The sequence below is a fragment of the Podarcis gaigeae genome (genome assembly GCF_964106915.1).
Source record: "Podarcis gaigeae genome assembly, chromosome: 11".
NCBI classification, from domain to species: domain Eukaryota; kingdom Metazoa; phylum Chordata; class Lepidosauria; order Squamata; family Lacertidae; genus Podarcis; species Podarcis gaigeae.
Genome location: NC_139687.1, coordinates 43,368,025 through 43,393,110, shown reverse-complemented (window position 1 = coordinate 43,393,110; position 25,086 = coordinate 43,368,025). Strand labels below are relative to the sequence as shown.

General features: G+C 42.2%; 1 protein-coding gene across 1 annotated transcript in view; it reads left to right on the top strand.

Moving 5' to 3' along the window:
• ITGA1 (integrin subunit alpha 1) overlaps positions 1–25,086 on the top strand; it is a 67,043-nt gene that overhangs the window by 28,845 nt on the left and 13,112 nt on the right. Inside the window, exons 7-22 of the mRNA XM_083703425.1 lie at positions 1,482–1,630; positions 2,401–2,551; positions 3,517–3,682; positions 8,719–8,792; positions 9,918–10,062; positions 10,536–10,678; positions 11,604–11,747; positions 12,678–12,935; positions 13,443–13,573; positions 14,783–14,946; positions 15,782–15,918; positions 17,285–17,395; positions 18,045–18,130; positions 18,646–18,781; positions 19,864–19,944; positions 24,985–25,061. Coding sequence (XP_083559551.1) covers positions 1,482–1,630; positions 2,401–2,551; positions 3,517–3,682; positions 8,719–8,792; positions 9,918–10,062; positions 10,536–10,678; positions 11,604–11,747; positions 12,678–12,935; positions 13,443–13,573; positions 14,783–14,946; positions 15,782–15,918; positions 17,285–17,395; positions 18,045–18,130; positions 18,646–18,781; positions 19,864–19,944; positions 24,985–25,061 — 2,153 coding nt within the window. The remainder of the gene's footprint in view (positions 1–1,481; positions 1,631–2,400; positions 2,552–3,516; positions 3,683–8,718; positions 8,793–9,917; positions 10,063–10,535; positions 10,679–11,603; positions 11,748–12,677; positions 12,936–13,442; positions 13,574–14,782; positions 14,947–15,781; positions 15,919–17,284; positions 17,396–18,044; positions 18,131–18,645; positions 18,782–19,863; positions 19,945–24,984; positions 25,062–25,086) is intronic.

The window sequence follows — 25,086 nt, the reverse complement described above, 5'->3', positions numbered from 1 at the left end:
ATAAGCGCATAGATATGGGCTCTGCACAACCCCATTCGGGGCCCGATCTGGTGCTCTGGAGTGGCCTTGATTTGAAGGCCTTGCACTTCTTTAGTTGGGACTCTCCAAGTGTCCCTATTTTCCAGGGACATCCCTGTGGCGTTTGCCTCCTAGGTGGGTCATAAGGAAAGGGTTAAAATGAGTGTGATGTGATTGGCCAGTGAGAATGCATGGGGGGGAGTAAAAGTTAGAGTGGGAGGTTTTGAAAGTCAGTTGAGGTTTGGGAGTTGAGAGTTGAGGTTTGGGAATTGGAGAAGGAAGAGGGAGAAATAGGCAGTGGGTTGGTCAAGTTGTATTGTGAGAGAGTGAGAGGAATTGTTAGGGGAGTCAGACAGAGAGTTGGAATAATCAGTTTGGAGTTGTTGGGAACTAAGATTAAGAAACTGACAAGAGAAGAATAAACTGAAACCATACGCTTGTTCCTGCATTTAAAAATAAACTTTATTATTTGTTAATGTTAACAACTGTCTGGACTCCGTGTGTCCCCATGAGAAGCAGAGTGGTGGCAGTGAAGAAAGCAATCACAGTGGTGGCACAGGGTCAATAGACTGTCAAACGTCCGGGAGCCTTGTGTGATCGCCACAATCCCTAATTTAGAGAAGCCATCCCGGTTTCTGATTTGATCCCAGAATGTCCCACTTTTCCTTAGGATGTCCCTATTTTCATTGGAGAAATGTTGGAGGGTATGGAGTTATCCGAACCCTGAGCCTCCTGAAGGCAATCCTGTATAGGGAAGGTTTTTTATGTTTAATGTTTTATTATGTTTTTATATAAGTTGGCTGGGCAAGCAGCCCAGTAAGATGTGTGGAGTATAAATATTAAAATTATCATTATCGATTCAAGATTTTTAAAGCTAAATTAGAAAGAATGAAAGATGTTAAGTGATCAAGTTAATTTTTTGAGAAAATCGATTTTGGAAAACTGTTAAAATGATATATAATGAAATTCAACCAAGGCGACTTGAGGAAGTCACTTAATAATGTTGCCAAGATTTAAACAGGATGTATGTATGTTTGTTTGTCTGTTTGTTTGTTTGTTTTGAATTTTTGGAAAATCAATTAAAAAAATTGGGGGGGAAATTATCATTACGGATTGGGACGTCCCTATTTTCATCGGAGAAATGTTGGAGGGTATTGGCATAAAGCATGCAGTTTGGAAGGCAGGAGAAGGTGATGCATGCAGACTGCCACTGTGTGTCTCCTTCTCTCCCCCCCCCCCCATTTGTCAGAGCAGGTGCCAAGAGTAGTTCTATTGTGTTTTCGTATATTCTGTTGGAAGCCACCCAGAGTGGCTGGGGCAACCCAGTCAGATGGGCGAGGTACAAAAAACAACTTCCTCCTCCTCCTCCTCCTCCTCCTCCTCCTCTTCTTCTTCTTCTTCTTCTTCTTCTTCTATTATAGCATCATTGCAATTCTTACTTTAGCAGACGTTATGTGTTATAGGTTGGGATTGTTCAATATGGAGAAAATGTCACCCATGAATTTAACCTCAACACATATACAACTACGGAAGAAGTGCTTGTTGCAGCAAAGAAAATTGGTCAGCGGGGAGGACGCCAGACCATGACAGCTCTTGGAATTGATACAGCAAGGTAAGTACTGCATACAGTGCAATAGTTATCATGGTTAAGATGCTATACCAGCCCCCATGAGCTACCATGTTGGTTTTTCATATGCTCGCCAATTGTCACTAATTTACAAGTTGGTTTTGTGCAAGTTAATATTTGTAATGCTGGAATTCTGTGATGCTGGAATTAACTTGGCCTCTCTGCCTGAAAGTAGGGTTGCAGGATCTGGAGGACTGTGGTGAAAGGAAGTGGAAGGGAAAATTCTGATCCACAAGTGGAAGTACTTGCACAAACTTTGTTGGATATAGCTCCGAGTTTGTTTACTTATTTAGAACATTTGTTTACTATTCTTCATAATACAAAGTGGGTAAGGAAGGGTGACTGACCCAGTGAGCTTCATGTTTGAGGAAGGATTTTAACCCAAATCAAACACCCCAGCCCAATGATGGGGAGACTGTGACTTTCCAGAGGTTTCTAGACTACACCTCCCATCATCCCTGACCAATGGTCATGCTGGCTGGGGCTGATGGAAGTTGGGAGTCCAGCTACACTAAAGGGCGACAGGTTAGCCATCCCGGTTGCAGAGACTCTGTTCAGCCAATATAATTCTATTGGTTCTACAGATGTAGTATTAGGCTTTAATAAATTATTACTTATTGCATGTCATACTAGCTACTGTTGATCCTGCTTAGTTTGGTACTTGCTGCTTATAATTGGTTATAGCCATTAGCTGGGAGAATGCCTGCAGCTGCTTTTCTCTTGTGCATCGCTCTCTTTCTCTGACTTTTTTTTAGGAAAGAAGCTTTTACAGAAGCTCGTGGAGCACGCCCAGGGGTCCAGAAAGTCATGGTAGTTGTGACAGATGGAGAATCTCATGACAACTATCGATTAAAGAAAGTGATTGAAGATTGCGAAAAAGAAAATATACAGAGATTTTCAATTGCTGTAAGTGGCACTTTCAGGAGCCTAAAGATCCATAGAATTTTCTCCTTCCATTCTCCTCAAGTTTATCTGGAAACATGCTGCATTAGCTGCATGACCATCTTTTCAGAATAATGGTGTAGCACTTTGCCTACAGCATCTCAGTAATTCATACCACATACAAGGTAGATCTATATTATTTTCTTCACTTTGCAAATGAAGAGCTAAGAGAGGGAGGACTTTATGTGCTTGTACAAACTGTATGCATAAGTTTGATTCTTTTTGTTTGGGTCTGAAGAGAGATAATGGCCAAGGAGATCTGTTTGGCAAAGCTGAGCTCCTCTTTGGGAAATGGATATGTTTAGCTTTGGGCTTCTCCCAGTTCCCACCATAATAAATCCATGTAGCACATTTCTATAATATAGATCTTATGGATGATTTCCATAGGCATCTGGTTGGCCACAGTGAGACAAGGATGCTAGACTAGATGGGCTGTTGGCCTGATCCATCAGGTTCTTCTTATGTTACATGGCCAGCTCCCCTTGTACAATCACATATTTGGCACCCACAAAGCTTTTCCTTGCTGGGGTATATTGTTTCTCAAAATTGCAATGGCCAGTGAAGCATTAATGGTGCAATATGGTTGGCTTTGCAACCTTGGGCAGTGCTCTCTAGACCATGGTCAACATCAACAGATGGCATAGCCAAGAACACACATTCCAGCAGAAGGTTCAGTGATGGGAGCCTCCCATCATGCAACCTAATTGCTGATCTCCACAGGCCATGTCCAGACTTGAGTGGTGTTTCTGTCTGGGCTGGTCATAGCAGGGCAATTTATATAGTTATATAACATCCATGGCTAAGCGATCTCCCAAGGCAATGGTTCCTGTATTTGCTTCTTCAGTTTTCCATGTGGTACCACTTGTGAGCTACAGGAATGTCTTTTTGAAACCTTGCGACACTAGCATGTCTTTTTGGAAATGCCATAGATTCTTGGCCACTACAACAGAGGCAACCTAAGCACTGAAAAACTGGTTGAGGAAATAAAATCGATTGCAAGTGAGCCAACAGAAAAGCATTTCTTCAATGTCTCGGATGAATTGGCACTGCTTACTATTGTTGAAGCTCTTGGAGAGAGAATATTTGCTCTGGAAGGTATGTTTGGTTGCCTCTTTTCTTTAATTTGAATGTGTTCCTGCATTATATTCATGAGGGAGAAATGGTTTCCTGCTGCTGGAGTTTTCCATTATGCAGTTGAATCAAGAAAGGGCAATTCTGGAATTCATCTTCTTTTCACTCCAGGGTCAACAGTGAAATTCCCTTTTTTTTCATTTTTCAGGAATACAATAAAATAACGATTGCTGCATGAGGCCAGACTAATCAGAGCTGGTCCTATCATTAGGTGGTTTGAAGCAGCTGCCTTATGTTTCACAGTGTCTTGGCCAATCCTGTGACCAATGGTCCATTTGGTCTTTCATGATGTGGCAGCAGGATTCAGCATTGGCTAAAAACTCTTTGTTTTGGACTACAAGTCCCATCAGCCCCAGCCAGACTTCAGCTAGTAGGGAAGATGACACGGGGGTTTTCTGGCACAGATTCAATGACTGTTCTTAGGCTAGTTGGTTAATATTATGCCTCAGTGTTCCTCAGCTGTTAAATGTCAACTTAAGTGACATAAATGCAGTTTAGTGTCTGTGCAGGATCTGATTGCAGCTTGCTTCCCTGCTTTTCTCTTCTGTAACCGTCTTCTCGCATGACTTTTAGTTGTTACTTTCTACTCAGGGTGCTGTTGAGTCTGGATTATGTCTTATCGGCCCCTTGACATGGTGCTGGATTCAATACTAGCCCAACCTCTTTATATAGATAGCCATCAATCTATTACATTCCAGAAGCCAGAAAAATAAAACCATCTAGTATACATACTTTCATCTTAACAACAGAGCAAAAAACAAAGCAAACCATATCGTAAACACCATCAGCTCAAATATTCACATAATGATTATTCCAGCTTCAGATGGTTAATAGGTTCTCACTACCATTGCTAGAAAATTGGTCGCTGCTGACACCCATGGGATTTTATTTCCCAGCAAATATTTAACATAGCATTGAGCTGACCTTCCTGCTAGTTGGGACAACAAGGGGAGATTATTTGATGACAAGCTTCAGCATTAAAAGGGCAAAACAATATAACATGTTGTACAAATTCCATCTCCTGGTTATACAGGAGTGACCCTAATCTGTGAAAAGGTGGAGGGTATGTACTTTTTGTCATGCCACCCTTGCCCACAAGGCTACATGGTGCCTGGCACTACTCAGACTCACCTCGACACACCTATTCACTCTTCGTAAGATGTACGGATCTGAGCTGGGTTACTTCTGCCACCACAGTACCTCGACATTTCCCACCCCCAAAGATCGTGGGAAGCAGCACTTCCTCAGTGGAGGAAGGAAGCCACGCCTCTAGTGGAGAGGAGATGCAGGGCTCGGAGGAGGCAAGGCAAGGCCAGGACACATCGCCTGGGCAAAGCGGGGAGGAAGGAGGTCCTCCTTTACCCAAGTCGTCTGTGCGCAGTAGGCTTCCGCGCAGAGAGGGGAGGCGCAGACTGGGGGTCAAGAAACTACTCTGCTGGGGAAGATTTAAGCACCAGCCACTCTCAGATTCTGCCAGTGAATGAGCAAGACATGGAATAGAGGCGCTCTGCATTCTAAAGGTTTTTACCACCAATAAGAAAGCTTTAGAACAGACTAACTGGACCATAAAGAAGGCTGATTGCCGAAGAATTGATGCTTTTGAATTATGGTGCTGGAGGAGACTCTTGAGAGTCCCATGGACTGCAAGAAGATCAAACCTATCCATTCTGAAGGAAATCAGCCCTGAGTGCTCACTGGAAGCACACATCCTGAAGCTGAGACTCCAATATTTTGGCCACCTCATGAGAAGAGAAGACTCCCTGGAAAAGTCCCTGATGTTGGGAAAGATGGAGGGCACAAGGAGGAGGGGATGACAGAGGACGAGATGGTTGGACAGTGTTCTCAAAGCTACCAGCATGAGTCTGACCAAACTGCGGGAGGCAGTGGAAGACAGGAGTCTGACAGAGTCGGACATGAATAAACCACAACAATTGAGGCATATTGCCTGATTGCTCTTGAGCAACCAACCGATACATCTAACACAAATAAATAAGCATTTTTAATCACTTAGTGTACAGAGACATATGGGGTCAATTCTGTATTATTTGATTTGTTACTTCTTATCACAAAAAACAATGACTGATATAACAATGCTGATGCTACTTATCAAACCAGTCCTGCTGCCATCCAAACGCTCTCTCCACCTACAGCTTTCACTGCAGCTACCACCCATTCCCAAACTCAAGGTAAAGGTAAAGGTACCCCTGCCCGTACGGGCCAGTCTTGCCAGACTCTGGGGTTGTGCGCCCATCTCACTCAAGAGGCCAGGGGCCAGCGCTGTCCGGAGACACTTCCGGGTCACGTGGCCAACGTGACATCGCTGCTCTGGCGAGCCAGAGCTGCACACGGAAACGCCGTTTACCTTCCCGCTGGTAAGCGGTCCCTATTTATCTACTTGTACCAGGAGGTGCTTTCGAACTGCTAGGTTGGCAGGCGCTGGGACCGAGCAGCGGGAGCGCACCCCGCCGCAGGGATTCGAACCGCCGACCTTTCGATCGGCAAGTCCTAGGCGCTGAGGCTTTAACCCACAGCGCCACCTGCGTCCCCGTCCCAAACTCAACTGACTCGTAAACTGTCTCCCACCAGGATTCAAACTTTCTAACCCTTAACCAATCATTTCCAACTTTCCTAGATACCCTCTCCCACCGTCCCACCCCAACCTACATCTACATGTTATACTTACTGACAGTTCACCCTAAAGTTGCTTGTATTGTATACATATTGTTGTCATCCATCTGTCTTGAGAGACAATGGAGTGTGCCTCCAGGGGTGAAGTCAAACCACTGTGTAGCAGCGTCAAAGTGACCTCCCTGGACGCAAGCCTGGGCAGTGTGTATGGAGGCTCTGGGCTGCCCAGGTGACCACTTGGCTTAGCTGATGTGGTCTAAAGGAAAGCAGAGCAATCACGTTTGGCACCAGCTTGGCTGCAGGAGATGCCAGAAGGAGGCATAACAGGGGTCATCCAATCGCCTTAGGGACTCTACTCTGGATTTGTGTGGGGTTTACTCCTTAGGCTTTTCCTCTCCTGAAAACATCCCACAAGGCAGCAGAAATATTATATATGCACACAGTATTATTTACAGAAACACCAAAAGATCACAGCGTTGCACAGGCTGGGTTATTGACAGATATCCTTTGGAACCAAGATTCAGGGCCTGCTGTGACCTAAAGCCCTGGCATGTTAAATATCAGTCAAACTTCTGTTCTTGTTAATCTTTTGCAGGCCTCTATTCTAATCTGTCCGTTGCTTTCTAAGCCATCTTGGCAGGAACAGTGTTGCTTCTGTGTTCTTTCTAGTGCTTAATGTGCTAGTGGTGCTTTAAAATGTTAGGCAACAGTAGAAGTAATTTGCAAATGATTATATTTCCTAGCAGGGAAAACATCTGTGGATACTTCACATTTAAAAATCTCAGTCTTTCCTGAATAATCATTATAGACTTGCTTGTGGGTGACATTTGCAGCAGTGTCAACAGAGAGCATAAATATAGGAATTCACTTATGAAAATACACAAATTAGCATCTCATTGCTAACAAATAATTAGGAACCTCATTAGAATGATTGGATTTGTACAGAAACAATGTTTGGGCACAATGGCTTCTCAGCATTGCAGCTTGTTTCAGTTAAGGGGGATATATATATTCTTGGCTAGTGAAAAGTATTCATTTCCTCACTTATAAATTGGTTGTATTCCAACCGAGCTCTGTGTATCTGTATGTGCAAATGGAAAACAATCTATACAGCCAGATATTTCGTTGCCATTTCCACAGCAGCATTTCATGCTGCTGAAGAGGACAGCTGCATTTTCAGCAGAACCATGGCTAGCCTCTTCAGTGGTGTGACGTGGGGATTAAGCAGAGGCTGGATGGCCAACACTGAGCGATTCTGCAGAAGTAGTAGAATTCCTATGGCAGGTGATGTCCTTTGAAGTCCCTGTCAAGTCTATGCATAGCTGGCATAGAAATTGCAAACTGTAACATTTTAGTGTTGCATTTTATTTTGTAAATGACTTTCAGTTTCTTGACTGGAAAGAAGACTATTAATGATTTTAACAAATAGCTAGATCCAATATTATATTCTTCCTCTCAACTTAATGAGACTGCCCTTAGTTCAATATACTGATGCCTATGAGTGAATCTTCCAGTTGGATTTCTTTTGATGTCATAACTTCCAGCCCACAACGGGTTAAGTTGCCTGGTAGTGCAATCCATAGGTAATAATTCTAGTAAGAAATACATGTGATGTTCACTCTCAACTTTTATAGTCTGCTGTTAAAAAAAACAAAACTGCAAAAAAATCCAGCTGCATGATATTCCTATCCTCTTGTCCTACATGTAACTGGAGATGTTAGTCAACGTAATGACCTGAAAAAAATAACTTTCAAACCGCAAGATAACGAAACAGAGAACACATTTGTTACTTATTATCCCTGATTGTACTTTTGAAAATTAATAGCTTTGACACTTTTAAAGAAGGGAGACAGTTTGTGAGTTGCCAAAAACAGTGCATCTTCCGCAAAGGGGAAGACATTTGCATAAAATGTTTGAGTTGTATTCAATTAAGTTTAACTTTGAGTAGACCCTACTCAATGGTTCTGAGTTAATCATCATGCTCTCCCTTAAATGACTATGTTTAAACCAGACTTGGACAAGATATCTTCAAACATTTTATTTTCACAGCAACCCTGTGAGGTAGGTTAGTCTGAGAAGTCATGACTAGCTCAAAGTCACCTAGTGAGCTGGGTAGGGATTTGAAGACATCTGATGGATGACAAGGCACCTGATGGTTAATACTTCAAGAATTCAGGATTTTGCTACTTGAGAGAACTGGATAGATTTTTGACATTTCTTCTAATAAAATATATCTGTTTGAAATATTTCTCTCAGTGTCCAAGTTAAGGTAACTCTTAATAAACGGTCTAGTCTTTCCTCTAGTTAGGAATTATTTATAGTCAGTATTTGATCCATTTGCGTTGAAACAATAAGCATTTCCTGTTTTATAGCTACGAAGGACCAGCTGGCATCCTCTTTTGAAATGGAAATGTCTCAAGCTGGAATCAGTGCTCATTATTCCCAGGTAAACTAACCAGTCATCTATGGCTATAGCTATTCTTTAAAATAAATTGTTCTTCAGAAGGAAGATCTTGAATATCCTCAAACAGAAAAATCACTGTAATGCTTTGGCCAGGTTTGTGTTATTTAAAAAAAATTACCTTTAACCCACAATACTGATGATACCTCCTTCCTTTCAAACTCCATACAATTTCTAAACACTTCCAAACACGTCTCATTGCATTGCTGCACAGTAGGACTTAATGACTTTTCCCCTTTTGGGGGGCTCACTTCTTCCCCACATACGGCCATGGCAAAACATTGGGGGTGTGCACAGACTGCATTTCTGATGATCTGGGGACACAAGCCCTTTTCGAAACTATTGCTCAAGCAAGAAGAAGGGAAGCACTGAGGGTCCCACCCGCAACGGCTTAACATGACAATATGCAGTGGGGGTAGATTTCCTGTATACATCTGTACATGCAAAGTCATCCATGCAACCTGGAAGCCTGTGCAAATGGGGTTCCAGATCACATGGACAATTTTGCACGTACAGTTGCACATGTTGCTCACTGGAGGCGTCTGTGCTGAATGTGCAGGTGCCAGGCATGGGGCAAGCTGGCATGAGCAAGGTTAGGGCGGGAGCTATTTGGCATGTTGAATTACCACATGAGTGCTAATTGGGGGGGGGGAGCGTGGAATGAGAGATTATGAGCCACCTCGAAAACTGGGGCAATATATCGTAGTTGAAAATGAATAAATAAATCAATGAAATTTATATCTCATCTTTCTACCATCATGGAACTCAAGGTGTCATGTGCAGTGGGGTTTTTTCTGGGTGGACACAGACGCCTAAACATTTTGTGAAGCTAACAGGAGAAGAATCTTAAAATTTTTAAATTTTTAGTTTTCTCTCTAGCACAGTGAATTGTCAGTTTCGTTGCTTACCCCTACAGCGGCCTCACTTCCTGTCACAGTGGGTATATGTACGTATAATTCCTATGAGGTCACCCACATCGGGTTCCCATATATCCTCTTTTTCCAGGACACCTCCTCTTTTTCATGGATATATAAAATGAGAGTTGTCGTAGAGATCCATAGTTAAAAGTAGATGGTTTATGTAACTAACTGATTTTTCCTGCTATGTAAGGATTGGATCATGCTTGGAGCAGTTGGAGCTTATGACTGGAATGGAACTGTCGTCATGCTAAAGGACAATGCCTTTCAAATCCCGAGAAATGACACATTTTATAACAAGTCTTCGGAAAGAAATGAGCCTCTTGCAGCATACTTAGGTGACACCAATATTCCAGTTCATTCTTTTCTCTCAGCTAGCCAACCTGCTGTATACCCTTAGTTAGGAGTGCACTGCATTGGCCTATTGGAAATAGGTTGTTTTCTGCTGCTCCAGAGAAGTGGACACGGAGCAATGGATCCAAACTACAAGAAAGAAGATTCCACCTAAACATCAGGAAGAACTTCCTGACAGTAAGAGCTGTTCGACAGTGGAATTGGCTGCCAAGGAGTGTGGTGGAGTCTCCTTCTTTGGAGGTCTTTAAGCAGAGGCTTGACAACCATATGTCAGGAGTGCTCTGATGGTGTTTCCTGCTTGGCAGGGGGTTGGACTCGATGGCCCTTGTGGTCTCTTCCAACTCTATGATTCTATGAAATATATTTATGCATGCTTTTTCTTTTTTTAAAGAGGCACAAGTAGTTATTATCAAAGTATCCTGAGAATGAACGTTGTCTCTCCCTTTCTTTATTTTAGGTTATACAGTGAATTCAGCTTCAGTGCCTGGAGATGTGCTGTACATTGCTGGTCAGCCTCGATATAATCACACTGGTCAAGTTATCATATATCGAATGAGAGGAGCAGATATAGAAATACTTCAAAGATTAAATGGGGAGCAAGTAAGTAATTGGGGTTATTGCAATTCACATACTTCAGAATGATATATATTTGTCCCATGCTGAATATTGCCAGAAAAAAAGTGTGAACAGTAGAGAAAAACCAATAGAGCACGAATCCTTGCTGCAGTTCTGAACAATTCTACCCTGTGTCTGAAGCTGCTTATAAATCAGTAATGCTGAATGTATGACTACACAATATTCATTTCAAGTATCAGATGCAGTCATGTATTTAGATAATAAATTTAGCAACAGATAATTGAAGGAGGTGGTGCCCTAGTGGTGACTCTCTTTGGGATCATACCTCCAGAGTCCCTACAAATTGTAGGAATTGAGCCTCCAGGGCCAGCAACAACCTACCACACTGCAGCAACTCTCTTATCTCTTTTGTGGTTGGCGCTGTGGGTTAAACCACTGAGCCTCTTGGGCTTGCCGATCAGAGGGTCAGCGGTTCGAATCCTCACTACAGGGTGAGCTCCCGTTGCTCTGTCCCAGCTCCTGCCAACCTAGCAGTTTGAAAGCACGTCAAAGTGCAAGTAGATAAATAGGTGCCGCTCCAGCGGGAAGGTAAACGGCATTTCTGTGCACTGCTCTGTTTCACCAGAAGCGGTTTAGTCAAGCTGGCCACATGACCTGGAAGCTATACGCCGGCTCCCTCAGCCAATAAAGCGAGATGAGTGCTGCAGCTGGACCTAATGGTCAGGGGTTCCTTTTTCCTTTACCTAGACAAGTCAGTAGCTGCAGCTGTTTCCACTCTCCACTTCTAGAACCAGCAACAGCATCCTCCTTCTTTTACTTGTACTGAGTATCTCTTCATTTTTGAACACACTGCTTTGGCATCTTTAATGATACGTGGTTTATACATTAAATAAGAATAAAATGCATATTGATTACAAACATGAGGGGATCCTATTTTGTACAATTACAGATTGGCTCCTATTTTGGAAGTGTTATCACAACCATTGACATTGACAAAGATACATTCACTGATATTCTTCTCGTGGGAGCACCTATGTACATGGGGACCGAAAAAGAAGAACAAGGCAAGGTGTATGTTTATTCATTGAACCAGGTAAGGAAGAAATGAACTGTGTTGGGATTTAAACATCAAGAGCATAAGACAAATCCAGCTAGATCTGTTATGTTAGGAATCTTAGGTGAGATACCCATGCAGTGAAAGTTGCTCCCAGTACCAGTCAGAAGCAGAGGAAGGTTCAGATAGTTTATTCTTGCAGAAGATAAGGCTCAGTAAAACAGTTCTGAATGTAGATATATATAGCTTGTAGGCTTTTTCAGATACAGATATATATAGATACACGCAAGGACAAAATATCTCCGTTGCTTTAAATAAGTTCAGCAATTCAAGACATATCACTGGAAAAGTAGTACCAATGAAAGACAGACTAGCTTCAGTCTCACAGACTGACTCACCGTTGAGCTGACATGCATTAATCACAGACATAGTTGGGGTCCTGGGCCATTACCATAGCAACTGGCTTAGCTGAACTTGCACCTGCAATTAGCTTATCCATGGGGAGATTTATGGCCATTAAGCCTTTCTCATGTGTGATTACTCCAGCGTGTCCAGCATCCTTTTCTCACGTTGGCAACCAGATGCCTGTGGGAAGCCTGTACTGTAAGCCAAATTTGGGTACAACGATATACTCCCCATTTGTGATTCCAGGCAAGTGGTTTGAAGGTAGAACATTACTATTGTGGCTAGTAGCCATTGATAGCTTTATCCTGCATGAATTTATCTAGCCCTCATTTACAGCCATCCAACCCTGGTGGCCAGTCTTGGAGGGAACAGATTCCATAGTTTAACCTTGCACTGTGGGAAGAAGAACTTCCTTTGGTTTGTTCTGAATCTTCCAAATTAGATGACTCCGAGTTGTAGTATTATGAGAAGGACTTCTAGTATTATGGGCGAGATGCACTAGATGAGCATCTACCAGGAAAAGTTAGCAAAGTAGACAGAAATCCATTGTAATTTTTTCCACAGAAAACATTTGAACATCAGATGACCCTTGAGCCTATAAAGCAAACATGCTGCTCGCTACTGAAGCACAATGACTGCACAAATCACAACAAGAATGAACCTTGTGGGGCCCGTTTTGGAACTTCAATTGCTTCAGTAAAGGACCTCAATCTTGATGGGTTTAATGATATAGTCATAGGTGCCCCCCTGGAAGATGATCATCGAGGAGCTGTGTATGTTTACCATGGCAATGGAAACACTATAAGGAAAGAATATGCCCAGGTATGGAAGAAAATTAAGAGTATGTCTAGATACAAGAATGGGGTGGGGGTTGATGGTAGGAGAAATGGGGGGGCTGTTAGAAATTTGGGAGGACTCAATTTTGCAAAATTCACGTATTTGTTTATAAAGCCACTCTGGACTGGCTTTTTATGTTTAAATTAATTTAATATGTTAGCAAATGACACATTTTGAAGAATATCAATCTGAACTCGGGTTAGATTCACCTCTGAATGTCAGCATTAATCAAATTTTAGATACTTCCTGTAATGTGAATATTTGGGTATTTATAAGGCTCTAAAATTCAATTTAAATAGTATTTTTGGGACTTGGTGCCTGTCTGGTGTCATTCATTTTTAAATACAGGAAAGGATTTACCGGTAATTCTCCAAGAGTGTTGAACAAAAAAGTAAAGAAATAAGTAGTATCCCTATCCACACTGCCATCTTGAAGTGTCAAACCTTCTGTATTTCCCTGTTGACTGTAATAAAGGAATTGTGCTTTCCACAGCGCATTGCATCAGGTGGCGATGGGGAAAAGATGAAATTTTTTGGCCAATCGATACATGGTGAAATGGATTTGAATGGAGATGGACTGACAGATGTCACTATTGGAGGCCTTGGAGGGGCAGCCCTCTTCTGGTATTTATGATAAAGCTTTCACTTTAAAGAATGCTCAGTTTGTCAGTAATTGTTACCTGGGACTTTTAGTTAACTCGTTCCTTAAATGTGTGGATCCTTATCTAGCCAAAACAGCACAAACATCGTTCATATTGGCTAGGACAGAGGCAAAATTATCTACACTATTTCTGAGTGACAAATATTATGAAGGGAGAGGTGAAATTCTCCAGCAGTTTTTCTCCAGAGACTCTCTTATCTGAGAAATTTGGGCTTGTTTAATTTTGTATAAAATTTTTATTGTTGGTTCATATTGGTAGATGAAGCAAGGACTGGGGGACAACTGCAGAAATATAGGACAAGCCCATTGTATTACATTCAGTGTTAATCCTACTCAGAGTAACATGGCTAAGCGGGTAATTCTAGGGCAAAGATCCACTGGGATGAGTAGATTAGGAGGCAGCAGATTGCTGGCTCAGTCAGCTGATTCCCAGCTCAGCCAATCTCAGCCAACAACTGCAGTTCTGGCTCAGCCAAAGATGCAACAGTGTAAATTGCTCATCCCAGCTCAGCCAGGGCTCAGCCACCTAAATTGAAGCTGGCTGAGCCAAGGCTGGCAAAAGTCCCCTGAAAGGGGCATTCTGGGGGTGTGGCAGGGCAGGACCAGAGAGGGAGGTACTTAGGTTGGATCCTAAGCCCATATTGCTTAGTCACATGACCTGGCGTAGAACACTCTTCTAAAGCAGGCATAGGCAAACTCGGCCCTCCAGATGTTTTGGGACTACAACTCCCATTGTCCCTAGCTAACAGGACCAGTGGTCAGGGATGATGGGAATTGTAGTCCCCAAACATCGAGGGCCAAGTTTGCCTGTGCCTATTCTAAAGCCTTGTTTTCCCTCTGCTGAATGGGGTTTGGATCTAGTATAACTTCATGCCAGCTAATTTACACTAACTTGCTTTATGCTAGCTTCTTATGCATAAGATTGCTCTCTACCTTAGGTCCATTAATTTCAATGGGTCAACTGTAACTTAGATGGATGCAACAGTTTTGAAAGTGAGTCCACATTAGAAATGACAAAATTGGGGAGTCCATATCTGTTATAATCTGGAGGATGACTGAAATTCACCAATAGGAGGGGCTCTAAGAAGAATGAGCATTTTTAAATTAAAAAGTTAGAAAATGCTTTTCTGAGGGATCTCATGTTTGTGTTTCATGGACGGCATCTGTCTTAGGTCTCGAGATGTTGCTGAAGTCAATGCTACCATGGAATTCATGCCCAGCAAAATTAATATCCAGAAGATAAACAATGACATGCAAAAGCAACGGGTGTTCATCAACGCCACAATTTGTTTTAAAGTCAAATTAAAATCAGAGGAGGCCACAATGAATGAAACAAGTAAGTAGATTGCACTGAATTTTGGTATATGGATTGTCTATATAGTAGAGCAGTTCCTCAAGAATTTCCTGGAGAACCTACAGGTAAATGACTGTAGGCTAAAGGCTTTACTGCATTTCCATTTGCTGCATGCAAAGATACAATAGAATTACTGTTTTATAAACTGTTCTTTCCATTACACTATTGTATTTCATATTAGACTAAAGCAGTAATCAGGGGATTCCATCATCTAAAGCATGGTAAACATTAATAAAGAGAAGGTCAGTTCCCATGTCCTAAAGAAGAGAAATAAAGGATTTGTGTTTCCTTTTCCATGCTTGATTGAACCAGGACTGTGGGGTTTAAGCTTCACACAGGCATTCATAATTTAAGTTATTTTTCTACAATGTTATATAGAGCTCCCAGGCCTGGGTAGAGATTCTCTTAAGATGAGACACAAAGGCCTCTCCGCTAGATTCTAGGGAGCAGGCAGGTCAGCATGGAAGATGACAGCCTTTTAGATGGTAGGAGAAGAAGTGTTTGTTACTCATGCATCTTCTGTCACTCCTTCAGACTATCTGAAGTGGCCGAGAAAATCAAGAAAGCAAAGGACAGCGAAAGAGACAATGGGTTGTACCCAATGTTGTCATTCCACTCTTGCAAGAGACTTCTGCTTCTCCAATGACACTTTGCCCTCGTCTCCTCTCCTCTCACCTGCAACTTTCACACACCTTCTTGTCCAGGGAGTTGTGGGACCATTTGGGGCAGATTTGGGGGCCTTTCAGGGAGGAAAACTATTTGGGGGTCAAGCTCTATGAATGCAATTAATTGTACCTGTTCACCCCCCCCCCCTTAGGTATCCAGTATTGGATTACACTTGACGCCCAAAGAAAGTTGTCACGAAGCCTTTTCACAGAAACTCTTGAACGGAAGATGCAAAAAAATATCACAGTCAAAGGGTCAGAATGTGTTAACCATAACTTCTACATGTTGGCAAGTAAATCATATCAAGTGGCAACCCTCCCCTCATTGCCTTCTCTCTCTCCCCTTTTTTTGCTTTAGTGGAAAGGATGCATACAATTAAAAAATAATAGTGGTTTTTATGTAAGGGATTAGTTAGAGAGAATTTATACTGTTTTTGTATGTGGACAATATTCTCTTTACTCTCTCATTTCATTTCTCTTTATCAGTGCTTGCAAACACCCCAACAAGTTTGCCATGTATTGATTTCTGTATATTAGACTGATGATTTATTGGCTATTCCTGATGTCTGCTTATAATTCTGCATATAATATAAAGCTGCATATAATTCTAAGCGCCCTATCTTATGCACACCTTTATAATATAAGCATTTTTGTACAAATGATTCGATTGGAGGACTTAACCGTGTTATTTTTATGGTGTTCAAGTTCCCCAACTCACTGAGGAGTCTGATTTGCATCCCTGTGCGGGACAGGCAGAGGGTGACATGCTCTTTTCATATGGAGCTTCCTTGTGGGATGGGATGGTCTACTTTGGGAGGGGAGAGCCAATCCACTACAGTTCTTGGACTTCCCAAGGCAGAGAGTGGACCAGACTGAAGACTCCATTTAGTCTGGCCCAGTTCCAGATTATAAAAGGGATTTTTTCCTCATTGTGATACGTACTCAATTGTGGTACACAAGTAATTTGTAGAAATAGATAAATGCAAACCGAACCAGATTTCTCTCCATCCCTTCTATATCCCAGACTAGCTATATCTGAAGACAGTGGGACCCTCAAGAGTATCATTCTATATGATGATAAGGGTTGCTACCAAAACAAAACAAAATCTTTGTACATGCTTGAGCCTCTTAGGACCCCAGCCTTAAAAAATTCTGTTGGTCTCTTACTGAGACCCAGCCATCTTCTTTGGGATGCAGGGGAAAAAAAGATCTGTGCTCCTGGGGATTATTTTCCATTGTTGTCATAGCTGGCACACCAGACTGCATCTTAGATTCTCTCAATTTTTAAAAAAGTGTTTGTGGTCTGAGGCCTGCTATGATGAGCCTAGCTGAAAACCCCTGAAGGTTGCTTTTTATTCAGTGAAACCTGGGCTTTGACTCATAGTCTGCAATTTCAAGATAAGAAAAAGGGTCAGTTGGAGTCCATAAGGGAAAATCCTTTGGATATGTTGTCTAGTATGGTCCTTAAGCTCCCTGTTTTGTCTTGAATTTGCTGTTTGGCATGTTTCCTTTTAAGTGAATAATGCAAAGTATAGACCACCCACCAATAGTCATTTTAAAAGCATGCCTCTTTTTTTTTTTTTTAGTATTCTGATGATTGGAAGAAGGGGAAAGGTTGCAATGACTGTTTTCTTTGCCTTCACTTTGTCTCTTAGGACCAGCCTGACTTTCGTGATTCTGTAAAGGTTTTGTTGGACTTCAACTTCTCTGATCCAGAGAGTGGACCGATCCTGGACAATGCAATGCCCAACTCGATATATGAATATGTGAGTCGCTACAATGTGGAAAGTGGTCTGGTTTCTTGATATGATATGTGAATTAGTGCATCAATATATTTCTGTATTTATTTAATTTATAAACTTATTTAATTTATAAATTTGTGGCATAAATGATGCCATAAGATACCACAAAACAATGCAAACTGACTGGCTCATCTAAAAAAGAAAAGAAAAATAAGTGAAGAGGCTTGTCAACATTAAACATTAAAAAAAAATATGTTCAAGAAACATCTGAGGGTTAACATTGAGCTAAGACAGTGGTACCTTGGGTTACATATGCTTCAGGTTACATATGCTTCAGGTTACAAACTCTGCTGACCCAGAAATATTACCTCAGGTTAAGAACTTTGCTTCAGGATGAGACCAGAAATCGTGCCCCGGCGGCTCGGCGGCAGTGGGAGGCCCCATTAGCTAAAGTGGTGCTTCAGGTTAAGAACAGTTTCAAGTTCTGGAAACGAATTAAGTACTTAACCTGAGGTACCACTGTATGCTCTTCAGCAAGAACTTCTAAGGCATAGAGAAACTCATTGCACAGTCCAAAAACTGCTTTGTAAACCACTTTGAGGTTGTATTACAGTCAAGCGACATATAAAGGTTGTGGAATAAATAAATGAATGAATGACTAAACTTCTTGCAGATCCCTTTCACAAAGGATTGTGGTACCAAAGAGAAATGTATTACCGATCTACAGCTGACTGCCAATGCAGCCATAGAAGGAAGCAGGTAACACGGACAAAGCTACCTTTTTATATACACACGGAAAATTATGCTTGTATGGATATCTTGTACAACATTCAGCATGGTTGGGTCAATGAAACTATTGTTACAGAAATCATAAGCCAGAACTGTTTTAAAATTGTTTATTACCTAAAAATGTTTTGTTTTCGGCTGAATAAATTGATGGATTATGCTGAAATGGCAAAATTAACGGGTATGCTAGGAAACCAAGGGGGGGAATTATTAAGGAGTGGGGAATATTTGTGGAATATTTCAAAACATCATGGTATAAAACTAAGTGCATTGGTAGGGCTGACTTAATTGTCAGATAATTCAGAAATGGAATAAAGTGGAAAATGCAGTGTTAAAAATTTAGGTAAGAGAAGGAACCACAAAAGGGGGGCGAGGGAAGTCTGATATGTATTTGTATCTGAAGTATGTGACTGTAAGATGAGTATTTGTAAATTCTTGAAAACTGAAAATAAAATTCGTTTTTTTAAAATGTTTTGTTTATTTTTCAGTTCATCGCCATTCATCATCAGGTCGAGCAATCTAAAGTTCTGGGTCCGGATGCTTGTTAAGAATAAAAAAGACAGTGCTTATAATACCAGAGTCATTGTTCAGTATTCTCCAAATATTATTTTTGCTGGGATTGAGGTACATGCTTTAATTTTTTTTATTAAAAAAAAGAAATAATTCTCTTGTCTTGTTGTGAACTAGTAGAGCCAGCTTATCTGTTTGATGGAATTTATATGTATAATAATTCAGGTTAGAGAGCCAGGGATTCCTATGCAATTGTTGATTTTTCCTATAGGTAGATATTGGTACTTTGCTCTGCAAACAGTACTAAAGAAAAATATGTGTGGTGTAAGAAAGACACATATAACTGTATATGACTGTGTTAGAGCCAACATGATGTAGTTCAGGGGCAGGGAACTCATGCCCTTCCAGATGTTGGCCTCCAACACCCATCAGTCCCTAGCCAGCACAGTCAGTGTTCAGGGATTATGGGAGTTGTAATCCAACCACTTCTGAAGGGACCTAAGTTTCCCAGCTCTGTTGTAGTGGCTTGAGTGTTGGACCTGGGCTGGGTTCAAATCCCTGTTCATGTATGAAGTTGACTTAAGTCAGTGTCTCTCAGCCCAGTTCACACAGTGTTGCTGAAGATACCTCTTCACAATGAACTCCTGAGAAGAAAAAGGTGGCATGCAAATATGGCTGTTACAGCTTTCTTTGGGGGTATATTACTGAATTTATGGGACGCGGGTGGCGCTCTGGTCTAAACCACTGAGCCTAGGACTTGCCGATCAGAAGGTCGCGGTTCGAGTCCCCGCGACAGGGTGAGCTCCCATTGCTCGGTCCCTGCTCCTGCCAACCTAGCAGTTCGAAAGCACGTCAAAGTGCAAGTAAATAAATAGGTACCGCTCCGGCGGGAAGATAAACGGCGTTTCCGTGCACTGCTCTAGTTTCGCCAGAAGCAGCTTAGTCATTCTGGCCACATGACCCAGAAAAACTGTCTGCAGACAAACACCGGCTCCCTCAGCCAGTAAAGCGAGATGAGCGCCGCAACCCCAGAGTTGTTCATGACTGGACTTAACTGTCAGGGGTCCTTTACCTTTTTTTAAAAAAACCCCACACCTGAATTTATATCTTCAGATTTTGCAGGTTTTTTTGAAAAATAAATCAGAAATAACTCACATTACATCAAGGTGAAATAATTTCTATCATTTTATGTGCAGAAAATATCAAAAGATAGCTGTGAATCTGGGCCTAATATCACTTGCAAAGTGGGCTACCCCTTCCTAACACCTGGAGAGGAGGTACGTTGTTGTGAATGGGCTGTTTTGGTTAATTATATTTTTCTAATGTGAGACTCCTTTTGAGCCAAAGCTTGCTAATGTGTTATTAATGAAAAATGTGTATGTCCCAGTCTTCATGCCCCACCATTGGCAGCTAATGACATTTAAAACACCATAATGTGAAAACAAATACCATAGATCAAACATTCAATAACAGTACAGAGGCTGAATTCTGACCCACCTAAAGACTTGAGTAAATAGAAATGCTTTCTATTTTACTTTTTATTCATACAAGTAATAAATACAGGAAAATGACACTTTTCAGTGGTGAAAAGGGCTGTAGATCTGTGGTAGAGCATATGTGTTACAAGCAAAAGGACCTTCACTGCCACGCTGTGGGCAGGATCCTGCTCTCTAGTGCATGTTTAAGAGTATCTATGGTGATTCTTGAGCCACTTTCCCTATCCTATTTATTACCTGTTTTCATACCATCAGAACACTGGATTGGAATTCCCATTCTACTTTTAATTGTATACTGGGAGATTGATTGAATTTGTGTGCCTTTAGTATTGCTACTTGCTAACAACCACAATTTTTCTCTCCCGGTTACTTTGAGTGGCACCCATGAACTGTGAAGCATACATTTGGGACACAGGAAGTGTTTTCACAACAGGGCTGAAGAAATAGCGTGTGATGTTTGCCTTGGAGATTGCTTTGAAGCTCTGACTGTGCCAGAATTTGAATCCTAGGAGCATGGGGTACATGGGAATATATAAACAGTAGTGGTCCTAGTATCTGACGGCACCATCCTGCAGCCAGCATATTTATTTATTGTTTAATCCCTAAGTCAGAAAGGGTCCTGTTGCAGAAGTCAGAGCACCTTGTAGTCTTTGCCTTGGGATCTTCTTAGTCTCAGCAGCTGCCCTTGCAACTTTTGTACAATGGAAGAGTCTTGTTTCTGCAGATGGACAAAGTTTATGCAAAAGATCCCTTCATTCAGTGCTTCCGCTGAAGACCAGAGATCTTATTTCAGTGTATGTAGGAGGAAAAATGCACTTTGGCCTACATGCGCACACTACAAACTTTCCTTGCATAAGCTACTTCCCGGGAGAGAATGTTAGCAAGGCTTAGGTCACATCATTTATCCTGTGCAGAGGACATAAACCAAGCCCATTCGCCCAACCAGTGGAAATCATATCCAGTGATTTCTCTTCATTAGGCCTTGCAGACATACTTCGAAACTTATCTTCAGAAACTTATCATTATCTGCAGTAATGGCTAGAAAACAGCCAGTATGGATTTGAAAACGAATCCCTAAGACAGGAATGGGAAGTCACAGGCCTGTGGGCTGCATTCAGCGCTTGAGACCCTCCCCATGGCACACACTCTCCAAAGCCACACCCTTCACAAATTGCCAGCATGGGGGCCCAAACAGTTTCAGATCCTAGCAATGTGGGTTAGGGAGCTGCATTCATTTCAAATCAGATCACTCAGAGATCAGGTCTGGTAAACACTGAGACCTTGTGTTTCTGTATTCCGCCTGAGGGTCTAACAGATGACCAATTAGAATCCTTCAGCATGTCATCTTTTTTTGCTTTGGGGGCACAAGAAAACATGAATTCAAAGATTATAGCACACTGTATTGGCCATATGCAATAACAGGGGTATGTTCTTAAGGTGTGAAAATACAGTCTGAAAAGGAGATTTGAGTAGGAGGTGAAACTACATATTACTGTTGCTAATAGGATTTCTCACCTGCCCTCAGGTCCCAGGGCGAGTTACAACAATATTAAAATGCAGTATTTAAATCAGTAGGGTAGTTCACAAAATATGTATCCCTCTGGTGTCAAAGGTAAAGAGGCGCATCTTCAGCATATGACAAAAACTAAGCAATGAAGGTGTCGGGTGCAACTATGTGAGGAGGGGATCCCACAGAGTTGCCACAGAGGAAGTTATTTCCAGAACACAATGAGGCTCTATTGATCTGAACACCCCAGAGGGTCTGCAGAGAAGGAGTCAGTCTTTCGGGTATTTGGGGCCTCAGTCATGAAGGGCTTTAAAAAGCAACGTGAACACAGGTGAACAATGCAGCTAGATCATGGAAGTTCTGGAACCCCAGCCAGCAATCTGGCTGCTGTGTTTTGGACCAGACAAAAATTCCAAGTTGTCTTCAAGGGCCATCCCACATAGGGCGTAATGTAGTCTAGAAGTTACCAGAGCATGGAATAATACAGTGGCCAAGTGACCTCTGTCCAAAACAGGCCATAGCTAGAAACAGACACTCCTGAGCCTCCAGTGACAATGGTGGAGCCAGGATCAAAATTACAATCTAGGAAAGCCCCTGACCAGTCCACCAAAGCTTCTGCTGGAAGTCTAAAAGCACTAGGAATTAAAGTGCTCAATGTGTTAAAACATTAAGTTTATCTGATTTTCTTCACCCTGGTTATCTGGAAAGGCTCTGAGGCTGAGCCTGACAGCAGCTCTGCTCTGGTGACCTCAAATATTCAGCTTTTATATTAGCCATGGAACTCATTGCTCTGTTTTTAAAAGTGAAATTCTACACTTCGTCGAGGCTTTTAATAACCTTACAAAAACAACTTGTGTGGAATTTCAATTTATTCCCAGTTCCTCATTCTGTGACCTGGCTCTGTTCTCTTGACACTAAATTGGCTGACGGCAAACTTTCCCACAACTTCTTCTCCAGGGACTTAAAGGCAACACGATTAAACAATTGCAGTGTCTCTGTGCATTGTTTGCGAAATACTTTTTAACGGCCCCGATTATGCTGTGGTAATTCAGAGTCAATGCGAGTGAGATAATAGGTTGCATCCATGCTGCAAGAATGGAAAATAAGCTGCCAATTGCCACTGGCCTCTGTATAGATCCAAAAGTCTCTCCAGGCGGTTGCAGGAGAGCTACCAAATGTTGTGGACCGTTAACTTATGGAGTAGCAGTGCGAGAGGGGAATTGTCGAAATTGGGCACCTGTGTGGTATCAGGCAGTTCCTCTGCTTACTGTAGCCTTGCAAGACACAGCCTATGATGTTTGGAGGGTTCCCCCCACCAGCTTTCCAACTGATAAAGGGGGCTCCAGGCGGAGAAGGGAAAGAGCCATTGTGAGCTGCCTTCCAGGACAGTTAAAAGAAATCACGACTTCATGGGCTGCATGGGTAAGCTATGCTACCCACGCCCAGAGAAGCCAGGGGTGACCACCAACTTGGATGGCTTTAGAAGAGAATTCAACAAATTCATAGAGGATAAAGGCTATCAGTGGCTGCTACACATGATGGCTATGCTCTGTCTCCACAGTTGAAAGCAATGTGCTTCTGAATACCAGTAAATACCAGCAGGAGAGGAGAGGGCTCTTGGGCTCAAGGTCCTGCTTGAGGGTCGGCCATGGCATCTGGGTGGCCACTGGAAGGACAGGACGCTAGGCCACTGACCTGGTCAAGCAAGCTCTTTTTATGTTCACTCCTGCAATCTTCGTACAACTCGCTATGCAGTGGTACTCTGGATGTGAACAGGATCTGTTCCTGAGCCCCGTTCACATCCTGAAGCGAACACAACCCGCATCTGCGCGTGTAGTGATTCGCCACTACTGCGCATGCACATGACATCATTTTGAGTGTCTGCACATGTGCGAGCGGCGAAACCTGGAAGTAACACATTCCGTTACTGCCGGGTCGCCGCGGAGCACAACCCAAAAGCACTCAACCTGAAGCATATTTAACCCGAGGTATGACTGTATAAAATTGGAAACAATGTTTTGAGTTAAAATATTGTACTGACTGAAAATACAGCACGACATTATGCTAGAGTAATTTTCCTTCCCCTCCCTCCTTCCCTCCCTCCCTCTCTCTGTAGGTGGGAAGATGGTAGAGTAAGGTTACCAGATTTTTTTCAATGATTCCGGGGACACATTTCAACTTCAATGGATTTTGTATGGGGACTGATTTGTAAATCTGGGAACTGTCCCCAGGAAACGGGGACATCTGGTAACCTTATGGTAGAGGAGAGGGAGGGAGAAAGAGAGAGAGAGGCCACTCCAGTTAGGAACAAATGAAATGGATATTTCCCCCCTTGAGATCTTTAATGGAATACAACATTGCCCCTTCCATGTTCATATTTTAAAATACTACTGGAAAGGTCTAGACACACACATCTGTAGTTGAGAGTCACATTTTCTTTGGACTTTGTGTCCCTCCTTTTAGACCAGCACCCAATTCTAAATGATCAGAATTTGTGACTGTATCTCCTGACAAGGTTCTGTGATAGCATGAGGGCAAAGTTGGTGTGCAGCCCTCATTCTCAATGAGGTGGGTCTACAGTCTTGTCATTTATAGCCATACCTCGAGTTACGTTTGTTTCATGTTGCGTTTTTTCAGGTTACGAACACGGCAAACCCAGAAGTGTTTACTTCCAGGTTTGCCACTTCATGCATGCGCAGGAGCACTCTATCGTGTCATGTGCATGCGCAGAAGTGGTCTCTACTTACAGACTTTTCAGGGTGAGAACAGCACCCCGGAACAGATCGTGTCCATAAGTAGAGGTACCACTGTAGTTCCACTAATTTACTGTTCTGTGTGTCTGCACATAGGACACCTGATTTATTAATATTTTTTATTTTGTAAATTTCTATACCACTTTAGATTTTTAATAAAAATCTCAAAGCAGTTTACAACGTATTAAATCAATAAAACAATAAAATAATAGCCGGGCAATGTCCCTCTGGCCTCATGAGGAGCCTCTTTAGTAGGGCTGGTGAGTCTGGGCCCTGCCCCCTAGGCCAGGTGGGGCCATTTTTTAGGAGCTATTCTCATCCTGTCTTCCGTCATGGAACCCAAGGCATTGAGCATGGGTTTACAAGGCAGTCATCCATCCACATAATCACTGAACCCAGATCTGCTTAGCTTTAACAAGGTCTCATGTGCTTTCAGCCCATACTCTGCATCTGGGGAGTGACTATAAACTGCATTTTATTTCTATTAACCTTATTTTACAATTTAGACATTTTGTTTCAAATAATTGTGAACACCATTAATTTGATGCACTTTTCCTTTAGATCTTCTTCGAAATAGCATTCCAATTCAATGTGTCTTCACTTCTGGAAAATACTGTGATTCAATTTTCTGTCACCAGGTTAGTTCTGACCGTTGTTTGTAGT